At 37.0% G+C, this 20,405-nt stretch overlaps 1 protein-coding gene across 1 annotated transcript; it reads left to right on the top strand.

Moving 5' to 3' along the window:
- The first annotated feature begins 850 nt into the window (after positions 1–850).
- Positions 851–1,381, top strand: LOC139874413 (uncharacterized mitochondrial protein AtMg00810-like). Its single transcript, XM_071861848.1, has one exon. The coding sequence runs from the start codon at positions 851–853 to the stop codon at positions 1,379–1,381; it is 531 nt and encodes a 176-aa protein (XP_071717949.1).
- The last annotated feature ends 19,024 nt before the right edge of the window (positions 1,382–20,405 follow it).

Genomic DNA, 20,405 nt, shown 5'->3' with positions numbered 1-20,405 from the left:
ACGTCACTCTTGTGGCGTTCCGGCCTAAGATGCATTCAGAGATGATGAAATCAGTTTGTTTTTTCTTTCATGCTCTTCCTAATTTGTTTTTGAAGAAGAAATAGGGAGAAAATGTGTTTTGGTTAAGAAGATGTATATTCGCTTTTTTTTAAATATGTGGAAAAAGCTACCAAATCTTAACAGATTTATTTGTGTATAGGGTTTGCACCAAACACTTTTTTTTTTCTTTTTTTCGAAAAGCAAGTAATATTATAAAAACCAAACGCACCAATACACGCGAGAGACAACTACAACATACAAAAAGGACACACGAGGGTTGCAAAGTGAGCAACCAACAAAAAAACTAACTCGAAAGATACATATTAGGATTACTCAACCAATTGAGCCAATCGAACGATTTTCTATTGGACCTAAGAGAAATTCACTCGAAGGACTTGACTTGAATTTCACATAATGTAACCGATGCACTAGATGATGTTCCCCGAAAAATTTTGTTGCACCAAACACTTTGTAGTATATATTAGAAATTTTTTATCCTTTGATTGGTTAACTTGGCATTTTTGTAGTCCGTCGGTTTGTATAACACTATACAAGAATGACAATGCATAAATAATTACGAGTAGTAGTATATTTTTATGTACGGTATAACTATATTTTATAATAATAATAATAATAATAATAATGATAATAATTGTAAACGATATTAATAATAATAATTAGAAGATTTGGAGGACAAGACATGTGATATGCTTGGAGGACAAGTTTAGTTTAAAATGGTCTATATATTCTTTACACATTTGTATTTGTATATATTTCTAACTCTTGTATTTGTATTTATAAAAACAATGGAATGCTAAACCACCAAGTGTGGAGAATTGTTTTCTTACATGGTATTATCTTAACCGGGAATCAACCATTTACTATTAGCAAGTGTATCTCTCGCCTTAATGCTGAGTTTGCTATTAAAGATCTTGGAAAGCTTAGTTATTTTCTTGGACTTGAGGTGACTTACACGCAGTCTAGTCTATTTCTTAGTCAGATAAAATATGCACATGATATTCTCACTCGAGCCAAGTTACTTGATGTTAATCCCATGCCTACACCTCTTGCTACAGCAGATGTTATCACTTCGCAAGGCACTCCTTTTTCTGACCAAACTCTTTATCGGTCTCTTGTGGGTGCTTTGCAATATCTCACTATTACTCGCCCGGATATTTCCTATGCCGTTAATCAAGTGAGTCAATTTCTTCATGCTCCGACGACTACTCACTTTCAAGCTATCAAACACATTCTTCGGTATGTCAAAGGAACTCTTGCGTATGGATTGACATTTCATCACTCTCCCGCGCCCTCCATTCTTGGGTATTCAGATGCGGATTGAGCTCGTTGTATAGAAACCCGACTGTCTACATATGGCTACTCTATTTTTCTCGGGGGTAATCTAGTTTCTTGGAGTGCCCAGAAACAACCGACTGTTGCTCGTTCTAGTTGTGAATCAGAATACAGGGCTCTTGCCAATACAGCTGCGAAAATTGTATGGATAACCCATCTTCTACGTGAGTTACATGTGCTTCCTCCCGATCGTCCTACTATATTGTGTGACAACAAGAGTGCTTTGTTCCTTAGCCAAAATCCGGTTTCTCACAAGAGGTCCAACCATATTGACTGATGTGTTAAGACGTAACCTTTAAAATGTAGACAATATGCTTAATAATTAACACATAATACAGGCAACTAAAACTCGATCATGTAGTAACTAGCAAGTAAATTGACCAGTTCGATCCACAGGGAGAAGTTTGTTTTAAGGACTTCAAAAACAGTTAATTATTCTAAGAAAAAGGGGAGTTTTAATTGTAGAATTGTTAAGTAACAAACGGGAAATAAAATGAGATAAATAACAAGGATGAGAAGGCGGTGTTTACTTCAATGCTTGATAAATGAGAAGGATTGTTCTTTTATACTTAAACCCGTTATTTTGTAGTTACAAGTAAATGGTTCATATCAATCTCACAATATCTATAAACCGAGAACTATAAACTTAGTAAATTCACATAAACCTTGTCATTAGTTCTTCTTTACCTATGTTTAATCAATAAGACTCTTCCTTGGTTGAATTCACATAAAACCTAGTTTATTAAGATCACTCTAAATAAACTACACTATTGTAAAATCTAGTTACCATTCAATTACCATCCTACACTCACATGTAGATGTCTAAATCACTAGGTGTTGAAGTACTAGCCATGAACATTGATAAACTCACATAAACCAATTCATAACTTGTATAATTGAACTAGAGTAAATGGATACTTACAACAATGGATCTATGGAAGAACATAATTGATTTAGATTGATTTGATTAATTAGACCCAACCCGATTAAACTCACGTAAAACCTAAATTACAACAATCACTTGAGGTAAATTCATGACTATGTAGTTCTAGTACTTATTCAATTACCGATCTAAACATATAGCAAAGTCGTCAATTAAGTATATGTTTACCCGTCTAGATTACTAAAAGTATTGAAGCATAGATTTTGTTCCTAGTGTCACATGTAGTTAACAATCTATGTAATTGAAGGAAAGTACCAAACTAGCATAACTATGGTTCTATTGGTTGGACATGGTAATTTAATCAATCAAACATTATAGTTACTTAAATAACTTTAAAAGATAAAACAATCCCAAACCATAAATCTTACATTAAAGTAAACACACAAGGCTTTAGCCAATCATAATAATGAACGTTACAACGATACAATCGAAACAATAGGAATTCATAATCTTATCACTAAAATAAATGAAACCGAGAGTACCTATCGTAGCGTATGATCCCTTCTTCAATATTGATGCTCAAAAGGGTGAAGAACCCTTTAGAATGGCTAGGGAAACCCCCCTTCTCGGACTACTACTGATCTATATTGTGGTGTCTCAAATGTGTAACCAAAGCTCTTCTTAAATAGGGTCAAAAGTTAGGTAAAATGGCCAGAAATGCATCAGATACGCCGCATCTAAAGGTGATGCGCCGCATCCTTTTATTTCTAGTGGTTTTCAGCGCGTTTTAGGACCCAGAACTGTCGGCAGGACCTCAGATGTGCCGCATCTGAGTTAGATGCGCCTCATCTGGCTCAGATGCTGTGACAACCCGGAAATTTTTGACCAAATTTAAACTTTATCTTTAAATGGTTTAACGTTTTCGACACGATAAGTAAAGTCTATGAAGTTGAATCTCAAAATTTTAGAACTGTTTTATTACATTTGACTGCTCTCTACGATTCATGAACAATTATATGTATGTATATATATATATGTACAAGTAAAAACGACTTTCCTACAGTAAAACACTATTTGCTACAGTAAAATGACTTTGCTACAGTAAAACACAATTTGCTACAGTAAAACACTTTTTTGCTACAGTGAAACCGTATTTTTGCTACAGTGCTACAGTGAAAACGTATTTAGCTACAGTGCTACAGTAAAACACTATTGCTGCGGTAAAACACTATTTGCTACATTGAAACCGTATTTTGCTACAGTAAACCTTATTTTGCTACAGTAACACTGTTTGCTACAGTACACACTATTGCTACAGTACACTATTTGCTACAGTACACTATTTTGCTACAGTAAACACTATTTGATGTCGACGAGCTAGCAAACAAAAAGGGATAAGGCGGCCATGCGATCACATGGCAAAAACACTGAAAACTCATGCGATCGCATGAGGTACTGTAGCAGGCCACATACTATAAAAGCTCGGTTCATTCATCCGAATTATTATTTTTTATATTATTATTATTATTATTATTATTATTATTAATATTATTAATCTTATTATAATATTATTATTAGTAGTATATATACCTAAAATACTACGACGAGGTTATGAGCGTGTCACCTTCAAAATTGGTTTTTGAGCGGGATAGAGCTAAGGAAATTATGGGTTATTGCCAAGGAGGTTATGGGTAATGTTCGGGGGTATATTTGTGAATCAAATCTAGTGTTTATCATCTCCGTTACGTCTACGTACTTTCCTACAATATTGAATCTCAATATTTATACGTAAACACTCATATTTTATCTTTTATATATTAATTGTGTATCCATGTCTAGTGCTCGAGTATATATATATTTATATATGATTGTATGCTAAATTTCATCGTTAAACAGTTATAATGAATCACGAATTAAATACATATATTACTGATAAAAAGTATATGATATACATGTTTTTGGAAAGCTGGCGAAAAATCAATAAATTTTCATTTAGATATCGAATAATTTCGATGAACGGATTAAAAGATATGATCAACTGAATTATGATTGACGTTAATTGAAATTGCTTTTGAATCTACAATTAAGATTTAAACAACTCGTTTACGAGATTGATAATTTGGATTTTTGAATATTACCAACCGAGTAAATGAATCCTTATATAAGGTACGTCTCGTTTTGTTAAACAACTGTCAAAATTGACTTTTTGAAACGACATTGGATAACTTTTGTATGTCGATCTCGAGCATTAGGATTGTGATACACTATGACCTGACCTAGCTTGATAGACGTTTATTGACCAACATATGTTCTCTAGGTTGAGATCTACGATTATTTGGTAATCCGAGTTTCGATCACATTTTGGTGAACGACTTTATATGCTGCTAAGGTAAGTTTCATTTGCTCCTTTTTAATTGCTTTTGCAATCTATATTTTTGGGCTGAGAATACATGCACTTTATTTTAAACGCAATGGATACAAGTACATACTAAATTCTACACTGAGTTTGAACCGAAAATCCCTTAGCTTTGGTAACTAGTAACTGCCAGTTATAAGAACTGGTGGTCGCGAGTAGTAGTATATGGATCCATAAGGCTTGATATCCCCGTCCGAGCTAGAGCACTAGCTTTTTAACGGACGTATGCTATTTGAGAAGCGTACACGTTGGTTTGCGTGTATTATTAAGATGATTATACAAATGGTACAAATTATATATACGTTAAAGTTTAGTTACCAGGGTGCTCAATTTCGTAAAATATTTTGATAAACGTTTCTGGATGAAACAACTGAAATCTTGTGATCCACCTTTATATACAGATTATACGAAACATTAAAACTATGAACTTACCAACCTTTGTGTTGACACTTGTTAGCATGTTTATTCTCAGGTTCCCTAGACGTCTTCCGCTGTTTGCTTATATGTTAGACAAGCTATGTGCATGGAGTCATACATGGCATATTTTTCAAGGAAACGTCGCATTCACCAAATCATCACCATGTATCTTATTTTGACTGCATTATCAACGGAAGTATTATTGTAAATTATTATATTACGGTGATTGTCTATATGTAGAAATCATCAGATGTCGAAAACTTTTGATTTAAATATTCATTTATGGTGTGCCTTTTCAAAAGAATGCAATGTTTACAAAACGTATCATATAGAGGTCAAATACCTCGCAATGAAATCGATGAATGACGTGTTCGTCCATATAGATTTGGAGCGATCGTCACAGTTGGTATCAGAGCGTTGGTCCTAGTGAACCAGGTCTTGCATGAGTGTGTCTAACTGATAGTTGTTAGGATGCATCAGTATGTAGTGACCCGAACTTTTCCATATTTATATATATATATATTAAATGAAATTGTTATTTACATGATTAAGTGTTTCCAACATGTTAAGCAATCAAACTTGTTAAGACTTGATTAATTGAAATAGGTTTCATATAGACAATTGACCACCTAAGTTGACCGGTGATTCACGAACGTTAAAACTTGTAAAAACTATATGATGACATATATATGGATACATATATAGTTAACATGGTATTATGATAAGTAAACATATCATTAAGTATATTAACAATGAACAACATATGTAAAAACAAGACTACTAACTTAATGATTTTGAAACGAGACATATATGTAACGATTATCGTTGTAACGACATTTAATGTATATATATATATCATATTAAGAGATATTCATACATCATAATATCATGATAATATAATAATTTAAAATCTCATTTATTATAATAAACAATGAGTTAACAACATTTAACAAGATCGTTAACCTAAAGGTTTCAAAACAACATTTACATGTAACGACTAACGATGACTTAACGACTCAGTTAAAATGTATATACATGTAGTGTTTTAGTATGTATTCATACACTTTTGAAAGACTTCAAGACACTTATCAAAATACTTCTATTTAACAAAAATGCTTACAATTACATCCTCGTTCAGTTTCATCATCAATTCTACTCGTATGCACCCGTATTCGTACTCGTACAATACACAGCTTTTAGATGTATGTAGTATTGGTATATACACTTCAATGATCAGCTATTAGCAGCCCATGTGAGTCACCTAACACATGTGGGAACCATCATTTGGCAACTAGCATGAAATATCTCATAAAATTACAAAAATATGAGTAATCATTCATGACTTATTTACATGAAAACAAAATTACATATCCTTTATATCTAATCCATACACCAACGACCAAAAACACCTACAAACACTTTCATTCTTCAATTTTCTTCATCTAATTGATCTCTCTCAAGTTCTATCTTCAAGTTCTAAGTGTTCTTCATAAATTCTACAAGTTCTAGTTTTATAAAATCAAGAATACTTCCAAGTTTGCTAGCTTACTTCCAATCTTGTAGAGTGATCATCCAACCTCAAGAAATCTTTCTTATTTACAGTAAGATATCTCTCTAATACAAGGTAATACTCATATTCAAACTTTAATTCAATTTCTATAACTATAACAATCTTATTTCGAGTGAAAATCTTACTTGAACTGTTTTCGTGTCATGATTCTGCTTCAAGAACTTTCAAGACATCCAAGGATCCTTTGAAGCTAGATCCATTTTTCTCATTTCCAGTAGCTTTATCCAGAAAACTTGAGGTAGTAATGATGTTCATAACATCATTCGATTCATACATATAAAGCTATCTTATTCGAAGGTTTAAACTTGTAATCACTAGAACATAGTTTAGTTAATTCTAAACTTGTACGCAAATAAAAGTTAATCCTTCTAACTTAACTTTTAAAATCAACTAAACACCTGTTCTATATCTATATGATATGATAACTTAATGATTTAAAACCTGTAAATACGAAAAAACCGTAAAACCGGATTTACGCCGTCGTAGTAACACCGCGGGCTGTTTTGGGTTAGTTAATTAAAAACTATGATAAACTTTGATTTAAAAGTTGTTCTTCTGAGAAAATGATTTTTATTATGAACATGAAACTATATCCAAAAATCATGGTTAAACTCAAAGTGGAAGTATGTTTTCTAAAATGGTCATCTAGACGTCGTTCTTTCGACTGAAATGACTACCTTTACAAAAACGAATTGTAACTTATATTTCTGACTATAAACCTATACTTTTTCTGTTTATATTCATAAAATAGATTTCAATATGAAACCATAGCAATTTGATTCACTCAAAACGGATTTAAAATGAAGAAGTTATGGGTAAAACAAGATTGGATAATTTTTCTCATTTTAGCTACGTGAAAATTGGTAACAAATCTATTCCAACCATAACTTAATCAACTTGTATTGTATATTATGTAATCTTGAGATACCATAGACACGTATACAATGTTTCAACCTATCATGTCGACACATCTATATATATTTCGGAACAACCATAGACACTCTATATGTGAATGTTGGAGTTAGCTATACAGGGTTGAGGTTGATTCCAAAATATATATAGTTTGAGTTGTGATCAATACTGAGATATGTATACACTGGGTCGTGGATTGATTTAAGATAATATATATCGATTTATTTCTGTACATCTAACTGTGGACAACTAGTTGTAGGTTACAAACGAGGACAGCTGACTTAATGAACTTAAAACATCAAAATGTATTAAAAGTGTTGTAAATATATTTTGAACATACTTTGATATATATGTACATATTTGTTATAGGTTCGTGAATCGACCAGTGGCCAAGTCTTACTTCCCGACGAAGTAAAAAATCTGTGAAAGTGAGTTATAGTCCCACTTTTAAAATCTAATATTTTTGGGATGAGAATACATGCAGGTTTTATAAATGATTTACAAAATAGACACAAGTACATGAAACTACATTCTATGGTTGAATTATCGAAATCGAATATGCCCCTTTTTATTAAGTCTGGTAATCTAAGAATTAGGGAACAGACACCCTAATTGACGCGAATCCTAAAGATAGATCTATCGGGCCCAACAAGCCCCATCCAAAGTACCGGATGCTTTAGTACTTCAAAATTTATATCATATCCGAAGGGTGTCCCGGAATGATGGGGATATTCTTATATATGCATCTTGTTAATGTCGGTTACCAGGTGTTTACCATATGAATGATTTTTATCTCTATGTATGGGATGTGTATTGAAATATGAAATCTTGTGGTCTATTGTTACGATTTGATATATATAGGTTAAACCTACAACTCACCAACATTTTTGTTGACGTTTAAAGCATGTTTATTCTCAGGTGAATACTAAGAGCTTCCGCTGTTGCATACTAAAATAAGGACAAGATTTGGAGTCCATGCTTGTATGATATTGTATAAAAACTGCATTCAAGAAACGTATTTCGATGTAACATATTTGTATTGTAAACCATTATGTAATGGTCGTGTGTAAACAGGATATTTTAGATTATCATTATTTGATAATCTACGTAAAGCTTTTTAAACCTTTATTGACAAAATAAAGGTTATGGTTTGTTTTAAAAATGAATGCAGTCTTTGGAAAAACGTCTCATATAGAGGTCAAAACCTCGCAACGAAATCAATTAATATGGAACGTTTTTAATCAATAAGAATGGGACATTTCAGTTGGTATCAGAGCGTTGGTCTTAGAGAACCAGAAAATTTGCATTAGTGTGTCTTATCGAGTTTGTTAGGATGCATTAGTGAGTCTGGACTTCGACCATGTTTTCTTTAAAAATGATTGCTTAACATTTTTGTTGGAAACTATATATTTTTAACATGTGAATATTATGTGATATATTAATCTCTTAACGTGTTTGATATTATGTGATAGATGTCTACCTCTAGAACAAGTCCCATTGACTCATCTAATAATAACGAAGAGTCGAATATATATTGGACTGATTCACAAGTTCCCGAAGAGGAGCCGGAAGAAGAATCAGAACCGGAAGAAGAATCAGAACCGGAAGAGGAGGAACTGGAGGAGGAGGAACCGGAAGAAGAAATAGAACCGGTGGGGGAAATAATAAAACGGTTAAGTAAAAGAAAATCCTCAACCAACCGACCAAGGTTAATTATGGTCAATGGTGTTTCCGCCAAGGAAGCAAAATATTGGGAGGATTACCAATTCTCCGATGAATCGGATTCCGACGAGAATTCCGATGATGTTATAGAAATTACCCCAACTGAATTTAAAAAGGCAAAAGAAAATAATAAGGGAAAGGGCATAAAAATAGAGAAATCTAATTCCAACCCCGATGAACTTTATATGTATCGTCAACCCCCGAAGCCCTTAAGTTGTAACAATGACCCGGGAACCTCTAAACCACCAGGTTTTTCTAAACCGTTGTGGAAAACGACAGCTCGTATTATGGAAACATCATATATCCCTAGAAACTTAGCAAAAAGAACCAAGTTCAAAAAAGAAGAAACGAGTGAGTCGGAATAAGATAGTTGTATTTGTGCGGTGTAATATATGTAATATAGTGTGCTTATGCTTTGCGATATATGTAAAAATTGCTTGTATTAATAAGTATCTTTTATGAATCTAACTCTTGTCTATTTTACAGTATAAAAACACAAAATGGATAGACAACCCAATATTTTAGGAGACCTACCCGGAGACATGATTGATGAAATCTTGTCTAGAGTCGGTCAGAATTCTTCGGCACAACTATTTACGGCGAAATCAGTTTGTAAGACATTCGAAGAAAGTTCCAAGAATGTCTTGGTTTATAAGAGACTTTCGTTTGAAAGATGGGGGATATCACATTGGGAAACCCATAAGTTACGATGTGTTTACTTTGACGCATATATTGCGGGGAACCCAAATGCTATTTTACGCAACGGGTTAAGAAATTATTTTGACTCAATGTATCCGAATATAGAACTTCATGATTTAGAAAAAGCGGCTAACATGCAACATAAAGAAGCATGCTATGCTTACGGGTTAGTAATTTTCACTTCTCACCAAAGTGAGAAAAAGAACATCGGGCTACAACTATTAAACAAAACGTTCCCACAAGTGACGGAGTCGGTAATTGGGGTAAGAAATGAGGTTTTTAGGTTATTACGAGACTGTTGGTCATTACGTAACCCTCGTCCCTTTGACGACGTCACAACACGGTGTCTTATCAACGGCCATAATGGTTATGTTCCACAAGACCAAGGATGGGAAGTAGTCCTAGTAAAACCAGAATGCATGACTTGTTTCTGGACGTATGAATTACGTGTCTTTATTGCCTTTGCTGAACGACTTGTGTACTAGCTAGAATTATCTTCACAACTATCTTGTATCAAAGTTATTGTGTGCTATATTTCATGCTTTATGTAAAATAAACGGTATTGTAAGTTTGTAAAATATTGTATAAAAGTTTGAACGCGAAATATTATTATAATCAGTTTTTCATATAGAATTATAGTAGTTGAATTGTATATTAGCTACTAAGTATGAACTTAACGGGTAGGTACTACCCGAATTTAAACTTATAAAACGCTAATATGAAGAAAAAGCTTTTATAAATGAGTTCATATTATGCTACGAAATACTATTAACTACTCTTAATATTCTGTATGATTAACTTGTTCCATTTGACTATTTTGAAGGAAATGGCACCGACTACTCGACACACCGTGAATATGAATGAAGAGGAATTCCGTACTTTTCTAGCTTCAAACATAGCCGCAGTACAGGCTGCGCTACATACCAACAATAACCTTGGATCTAGCAGTACAGGAAATCGTGTAGGATGCACCTACAAAGAATTCACTGCCTGCAAACCTTTGGAATTTGATGGAACCGAAGGACCGATCGGATTGAAATGGTGGACCGAGAAGGTCGAATTGGTGTTTGCCATAAGTAAGTGTACTGAAGAGGACAAAGTGAAGTACGCTACGCATACCTTCACAGGTTCTGCGTTAACATGGTGGAATACCTATCTAGAGCAAGTGGGACAAGATGATGCGTACGCACTACCGTGGTCAGCATTCAAGCACTTGATGAACGAGAAGTACCGTCCCAGAACCGAGGTCAATAAGCTCAAGACAGAACTTAGAGGGTTACGAACCCAAGGATTTGATAGTACCACGTACGAAAGACGATTCACAGAATTGTGCCTATTGTGTCAGGGAGCGTTCGAAGATGAGGAAGAGAAGATCGACGCGTTTGTGAAAGGATTACCGGAAAGAATCCAAGAAGATATAAGTTCACACGAGCCCGCCTCCATACAACAGGCATGTAGAATGGCTCACAAACTAGTGAACCAGATTGAGGAAAGAATTACAGAATAGACGGTTGAAGAGGCCAATGTGAAGCAAGTCAAAAGAAAGTGGGAGGAAAACGGTGATGAGAATCACCAATACAACAACAACATCAATTACAACAATAATAGCAACAACTATCCCAACAATCGCAACATCAATCGCAACTACAACAAACGGCCCAACAACAACAACAACAACAACAACAACAACAACAACAACAACAACGGCAACAACTACAACAATCATCCCAACAACAATAACAACCGCAACAACAACAACAACAATCAGAAGCAGCTATGCCAAAGGTGTGAAAAGTATCACTCGGGGTTCTGCACCAATTTTGCAACAAGTGTAAAAGAAATGGTCATAGCGCAGCGAAGTGTGAGGTCTACGGACCAGGGGTTAACAGAACGAAAGGAACAAATGGTGTCGGAACGAGTAATGGCGGAGCAAGTAGTGTCAGAGCAAGTAATGCCAATGTAGTTTGTTATAAATGTGGAAAACCGGGCCACATTATTAGAAATTGCCCGAACCAGGAGAACACGAATGGACAAGGCCGCGGAAGAGTTTTCAATATTAATGCAGCGGAGGCACAGGAAGACCCGGAGCTTGTTACGGGTACGTTTCTTATTGACAATAAATCTGCTTACGTTTTATTTGATTCGGGTGCGGATAGAAGCTATATGAGTAGAGATTTTTGTGCTAAATTAAGTTGTCCATTGACGCCGTTGGATAGTAAATTTTTACTCGAATTAGCAAATGGTAAATTAATTTCAGCAGATAATATATGTCGGAATCGAGAAATTAAACTGGTTAGCGAAACATTTAAGATTGACTTGATACCAGTAGAGTTAGGGAGTTTTGATGTAATAGTTGGCATGGACTGGCTGAAGAAGGTGAAAGCAGAGATCGTATGTTATAAAAATGCAATTCGCATTGTACGAGAAGAAGGAGAACCCTTAATGGTGTACGGAGAAAAGGGCAACATAAAGCTACATCTTATTAGTAATTTGAAGGCATAAAAACTAATAAGAAAATGTTGCTATGCTGTTCTAGCACACGTCGAGAAAGTACAAACTGAAGAAAAGAGCATCAATGATGTTCCCGTCGCAAAAGAATTTCCCGATGTATTTTCAAAAGAATTACCGGGACTACCTCCACATCGATCTGTTGAATTTCAAATAGATCTTGTACCAGGAGCTGCACCAATAGCTCGTGCTCCTTATAGACTCGCACCCAGCGAGATGAAAGAACTGCAAAGCCAACTGCAAGAACTATTAGAACGTAGTTTCATTGGACCAAGCACATCACCATGGGGAGCTCCTGTTTTGTTTGTCAAGAAGAAGGATGGTACATTTAGGTTGTGTATTGACTACAGAGAGTTGAACAAACTTACCATCAAAAACCGTTATCCACTGCCGAGAATTGACGACTTATTTGATCAACTACAAGGCTCGTCGGTATATTCGAAGATCGATTTACGTTCTGGATATCATCAAATGCGAGTAAAGGAGGATGATATTCCGAAAACTGCTTTTAGGATGCGTTATGGTCATTACGAGTTTATGGTTATGCCGTTAGGATTGACTAACGCACCAGCTGTGTTCATGGACCTTATGAACCGAGTGTGTGGACCATATCTTGACAAGTTTGTCATTGTTTTCATCGATGACATACTTATTTACTCAAAGAATGATCAAGAGCACGAAGAACATTTGAGAAAAGTGCTAGAAGTATTGAGGTAAGAAAAACTGTACGCTAAGTTTTCAAAGTGTGCATTTTGGTTAGAAGAAGTTCAATTCATCGGTCACATAGTGAACAAAGAAGGTATCCAGGTGGACTCGGCAAATATCGAAACTGTTGAAAAGTGGGAAACCCCGAAAACTCCAAAACACATACGCCAATTTTTAGGGCTGGCTGGTTATTACAGGAGATTCATCCAAGATTTTTCCAAAATAGCAAAACCCTTGACTGCATTAATGCATAAAGGGAAGAAATTTGAATGGAAGGATGAACAAGAGAAATCATTTCAATTGTTGAAGAAAAAGTTAACTACAGCACCTATATTGTCATTACCTGAAGGGAATGATGATTTTGTGATATATTGTGACGCCTCAAAGCAGGGTCTCGGTTGTGTATTAATGCAACGAACGAAGGTAATTGCTTATGCATCTAGACAATTGAAGATTCACGAGCAAAATTATACGACGCATGATTTGGAATTAGGCGCGGTTGTTTTTGCATTAAAGACTTGGAGGCACTACTTATATGGGGTCAAAAGTATTATATATACCGACCACAAAAGTCTTCAACACATATTTAATCAGAAACAACTGAATATGAGGCAACGTAGGTGGATTGAATTGTTGAATGATTACGACTTTGAGATTCGTTACCACTCGGGGAAGGCAAATGTGGTAGCCGATGCCTTGAGCAGAAAGGACAGAGAACCCATTCGAGTAAAATCTATGAATATAATGATTCACACTAACCTTACTACTCAAATAAAGGAGGCGCAACAAGGAGTTTTAAAAGAGGGAAATTTAAAGGATGAAATACCCAAAGGATCGGAGAAGCATCTTAATATTCGGGAAGATGGAACCCGATATAGAGCTGAAAGAATTTGGGTACCAAAATTTAGAGATATGAGAGAAATGGTACTTAGAGAAGCTCATAAAACCAGATACTCAATACATCCTGGAACGGGAAAGATGTACAAGGATCTCAAGAAACATTTTTGGTGGTCGGGTATGAAAGCCGATGTTGCTAAATACGTAGGAGAATGTTTGACGTGTTCTAAGGCCAAAGCTGAGCATCAGAAACCATCAGGTTATAACAACCCAACCCGATAACCGACCATAAACAGTCCCTAAAAAAAAAAATTTAAAAGCTGCTGGACAGGGGAGTGCGCGGCGCGCATCCCCTGTAGTGCGCGGCGCGCACAGAGCACTCCAGCTTCTGTCCGAACTGTTTTTAACACACAAAAAGATGGACCACTTCCCGACATTTTTAGACCGAACGCTTTTCACAACAAACTTATATATGTAAAACTAACACGAATCAAACATAAAAAAGATGTTTTACAAGCGGGGCCCACACAACCCAAAATACAAGTTTAATACAAGTTTAGAGTTTCGACCACCAAAAAGTTTAAGTTCCAAACTACACAATGAGCATGGCGTTTGGGATTAAACTACCCAACTACCGGTCAAACTCCAAGAGCTACTAAAGCCAAAAGCGTCCCCTAGCATCAAGCGGGATCTCTAGTCCAATACGATGCCCTTACCCTTGTCCAAAACCAAACCTATAAAATGGTAAACAACGAGAGGGTAAGCAAAGCTTAGTGAATGCAATAATTATACGAATACATATATAATTATACCTACTTGCATACACTTACACAAACCGCAAACATGCTAGCAACACAATTAGCTTATCGTCACATTAACAAGCTATAATCTCTAATACCACAAGCTAGCAACAACCGCATAATAATATAACTCGAAATGATATAATATGCTTACAACACAAGTAACCATGGTCGACCAATAGTACAAGGGAACGGCGCTCGCGAAAACGCCATCGGTGTTCATAACATCCATTAGGGCACTTAACACCTCGCACCACTAACCCCTAGGGTAGCACCTTAACACCTCGGCACATCACCCCGAGTGGCATCTTAACACCTCGATGCAACACTCAGTATTTTACGGAGTGGTGTCTTAACACCTCAACACTACACTCCTAGGTGGCATCTTAACACCTCGATGCTACACCCGAGTGGCACCTTAACACCTCGATGCTACACCCTTCACGTGAAATGTGGTGTCTTAACACCTCGACACTACACCTTTCACGCTACAACAAATAGATACATTATATACATACGCATATAATTATTCCACTCACCTTAACAATTAGATGACGATTTCAACCTCCACAAGCTTCAAAGCAAAGTACCTAATATAATAAGTACTTGATCAACACACAAGCTAAGTGAACTCAATACTAACACTTACACATGAGCATTTAATGACTTAATGTATTAAATCGCCCATTTATACCAAAACCGCCCAATTAAAGTCAAGACCACCACTAATCACTTAAAAGCTAGTGATTAAGGTCCAACAACACCAATTAATACATAATTAGGGTAATTCATACCCATCTTTCCAAACTAGGTCAATTTATTACCCAAATAACCATTTTAAGACAACACACCCATTTCGGGTCATCCACTAACTAACCAACACCCATTTACTAAATAACTAGGTGTGTTAGCAATTAACTCACCAATTAGGGTTCATAAACATCATTTAATACTTTGAAACCCTAGGCTAGTCACCAATTAGTATTCAATACTCAATTTTACCCAAGAACACCCAAAATCACCAATAATGGGTTTTGTGTTCATCATTTACTCAAACCCTAACCCTTACACTAAATCAAAGTAAGGAAAATAAAATTAGAACATACCACAACTACCACAACGAAGCTAGAGATAAGATGAACGACTTTAATGCTTGAACTTTAACCCAAAACAAGCTCCTTCCTCTTGGATTTAAGCTTTCTCTCTCAAAAATCACAATCTCTCTCTAGAATTAAAGTTAAAGTGATAAGGTTGTTGATAATGGAGTAATGGTGCTCCACAAACTGACATATCTGCCTTTAACCCGTCCATAAGTGAATTTACCAAAATGCCCATCAAAATATCTGATTTAAAAAGCTGGAACTCGGCTACAGTAAGGGTGCGCGGCGCGCTCCCTTTAGTGTGCGCGGCGCGCACTAGGCTCAGCTCACTCAGTGACTTCTGTTTAACTGAACAACATCACCCACACTCTATGTAACATATTTACACTGATGTACAAACTGATCAGGGTCTTACAACTCTCCCCCACTTATTCGGATTGCGTCCTCGCAATCCAAGCTGCATGACAAGAGGGAAGATATACCAACACGAACTCTTCGGGCTCCCAAGTAAACTCGGAACCTATACTTCGACGCCATTGGACTTTAAAAGTCCTCACCTCTTTATTTCTCAATTTCTTAACCTTTTCATCGAGTATAGCAACCGGCTCCTCAACATACTCCAACTTGTTATTTAGCTCAATCTCGTCTAACGACACCCAAGATGAATCATCCGCAAGACACTTACGGAGATGGGAAACATGAAAGGTATTATGGATCCCCGCAAGTTCTTCGGGTAATTCCAAACGATACGCGACTTCACCAATACAAGCAAAAACTTTAAAGGGTTTCGAAATCGAATAATACCCTTCCATGGCGAAACCTTAAGCATCACCATATCGCCTTCTTGAAATTCGATCGTTCGTCTACGTTTGTCGGCATACGACTTTTGTCTATCTTGAGCCTTTCTCAAATGTTCCCGAATAATATCAATCTTGTTATTCGTCTCTAAAACCAAATCGGTACTCCCGTTTTCTATTTGACCCACTTCTCCCCAACAAATGGGAGTTCGACACCTCCGCCCGTAAAGCATCTCATAAGGTGGCATCCCGATACTAGTATGATAACTATTATTGTATGAGAATTCCACCAAAGGCAAATGCTCATCCCAACTACCACCGAAATCAATAATGCACACCCGTAACATATCTTCCAAAGTTTGATTCGTACGTTCGGTTTGACAGTCCGTTTGAGGATGATACGCCGTGCTCAATTTCAATCGCGTACCCATATCTTCGTGAAACTTTTCCCAAAACCGAGATGTAAAACGAGTATCTCTATCCGAAACAATAGATATAGGAACCCCGTGTCGAGAGACCACTTCCTTGATAAACAACTTAGCCAAGGCCTCCGACGATATTGCTTCTTTAATGGGAAGAAACAAAGCACTTTTCGTCAACCGGTCAACTATCACCCAAATCGTATCAAATTGGGTTCTCGCCGTCTTAGGTAACTTTGTTATGAAATCCATGGTAATGTGCTCCCATTTCCATTTCGGAATTTCTAACGGTTGCAATTTACCATACGGCTTTTGGTGTTCGGCTTTTACTTGCAAACACGTGACGCATTGCTCAACATACTTCACAACATCACGCTTCATGCCCGGCCACCAATAATCTTTCTTCAAGTCAAGATACATTTTCGTCGCGCCCGGATGAATGGAATATTTTGACTTATGTGCTTCATCAAGTAGCACTCGTCGGTAATCACCCATCTTAGGCACCCACACCCTTCCTTGGAAAGACAGCAAACCACGCGGACCCGTAGTAATAAACTCCGATTGGCCCACGATTCGCTCCGTATGCTTGTTGTGAACATAAGCCTCTATTTGAATCTCACCAAGCTTTTCAAGAAAATCGTTGGTAATAATCAAACGTAACGATCCAACTCGTATCGACGGATGTTGACTCTTTCGACTCAACGCATCCGCGACAACGTTCGCCTTACCCGGATGATAAAGTATCTCACAATCATAGTCTTTCACCACATCCATCCACCTACGTTGGCGATAATTCAAATCTCGTTGATTAAAGAGATGTTTCAAACTCTTATGATCCGAATAAATCGTACACTTGACACCATACAAGTAATGGCGCCAAATTTTCAACGCATGCACAACCGCCGCCAACTCAAGATCATGAGTCGGATACCTCGTTTCATGTTCCTTTAATTGTCGAGAGGCATAAGCGATGACTTTACCTCTTTGCATTAGAACACACCCGAGACCATTTAAGGAAGCATCACAATAAACCACCATGTCTTCAACACCTTCCAGTAACACTAACACCGGAGCTTGACACAACTTCTCTTTTAACAATTGAAAAGCAATTTCTTGCTCGTTCTCCCAAACAAACCTCGCATTCTTCCTTGTCAATTTCGTCAACGAAGAAGCGATCTTAGAAAAATCTTGGATAAATCGACGATAATAACCGGCCAATCCGAGAAAACTTCGGATTTCCGTAGGCGTAGTCGGTCGTCCCCAACTCTTCACCGTCTCGATCTTCCCCGGATCTACTTGAATACCGTTTTCGTTCACAATATGACCAAGGAATTGAACTTCCCTTAGCCAAAATTCACATTTGGAGAACTTTGCATACAACTTCTCCTTTTGTAGCGTCTTCAATACTTCACGCAAATGATGCTCATGTTCGTTCATACTTTTCGAGTAGACTAGTATGTCGTCAATGAACACTATTACCGACTTGTCCAACATAGGTTGGCACACTCGGTTCATAAGATCCATGAATGCCGCCGGTGCATTCGTAAGACCAAAAGGCATCACAACAAACTTAAAATGCCCATAATGCGTTCGAAAGGCCGTTTTCTCAATGTCTTCCTCACGGACCCGCATTTGGTGATAGCCGGACCGTAGGTCGATTTTCGAGAAATACGTTGCACCTTGAAGTTGATCAAACAAATCGTCAATCCTAGGTAACGGATAACGATTCTTGATCGTCACTTTATTCAACTCCCGGTAATCGATGCACATCCGCATACTACCATCCTTCTTTTTCACGAATAAAACCGGAGCGCCCCATGGCGAAGCACTCGGTCGAATGAAACCCTTTTCAAGTAGCTCTTGGGTTTGATTTAACAACTCTTGAATTTCCGTCGGCGCTAAACGATAAGGAGTTTTAGCAATGGGGGTAGCCCCCAGAACCAACTCAATGCGAAATTCAACTTGTCTTTCCGCCGGAACACCCGGTAACTCATCCGGAAAAATGTCTTCAAATTCATTAACCACCGGAATTTCACGAATGGGTGGTGGCTCATTGCGAGTATCAACAACATGAGCAAGGAAAGCCATGCCACCGGTAACAACGAGACGACGTGCCCGTGCAAAAGTGCATATCGGCACCGGTCTCCTTCGCTTATCACCATGAATAATCAACTCTCCCCCACTTGGGGTCTTCACACGAATAAAATTATCATGACATGCAATATCGGCTCTATAACGATCGAGCCAATCCATACCAACGACAATATCAAAATCGCCCAAGGTCATTGGAATGATATCAATTTTAAAGGTTTCGGCACCGAAAACAACATCACAATTTTCACACACATCAACCACTAGCACCGTCTTGCCGTCCGCTATTTCGACTTCTACCGGACGACTTAACTTAGCTAACGGTCTATCAAATTTAGGCACAAATTTAGGAGACACAAACGACAAATTTGCACCGCTATCAAATAGAATTCTTGCCGGATTAGAATTAAAAACGAAAGTACCTGAGACGACTTCGTTTGATTGCTTGGCTTCATCATTGGTCATCAAATAATTTCGACCCCTTGCCGTACCCGCCGCCTTCTCTAACCGCTTAACATTATCATTGCGCAAGTCGGGACACTCCGGCTTCTTATGCCCTTCTTTTCCGCAATTAAAACAAGTGATTTTGTTTCCGGAAAATGGTTTCGGACATTCACGAGCCATATGACCCGGTTGCCCACAATTGTAGCACGCATAAGAAAAACCACCGGTAGCACCCTTCTTCACGCTATTGAAACTTTCGGAACCCTTCTTGTTCTTGTTCTTCTTGTTTGAAGAGTTAGAGTAACTAAAACCTTCAAACTTTCTCTTTGAAAAAGTGAAATCACTCTTCCTTGGAACCTCCGGTTTAAAACCCCGAGCCAACTCGAATAGTTCTTCAAAAGTCTTAGCCATTCCCCGACTAATCTTACCCTTGTACTCATCATTCAAAGTACGGTAGAAATCTTTCATTAGCTTGTGATCGTCACCCACATATTCTGGACAAAAATGAGTTTTTTCCAAAAAGGTAGACTTGAGTGTGACCAAGTCCATTGAACCTTGTTGCAAATGGTGAAACTCGTCCCGGATTCTATCAAGATCGGAAGAAGTTCGGTATTCTTTGAAGAATTCCTTCTTAAACTCCTCCCATGTCAAGTTCATACATTGTTCTTCGCCATATAAGTTGATCTTATCGTC

The sequence above is a fragment of the Rutidosis leptorrhynchoides genome, chromosome 11, assembly GCF_046630445.1.
Source record: "Rutidosis leptorrhynchoides isolate AG116_Rl617_1_P2 chromosome 11, CSIRO_AGI_Rlap_v1, whole genome shotgun sequence".
NCBI classification, from domain to species: Eukaryota; Viridiplantae; Streptophyta; class Magnoliopsida; order Asterales; family Asteraceae; genus Rutidosis; species Rutidosis leptorrhynchoides.
The sequence above is the reverse complement of the archived record's forward strand: the minus strand, read 5'-3'. Positions and strand labels throughout refer to the sequence as shown.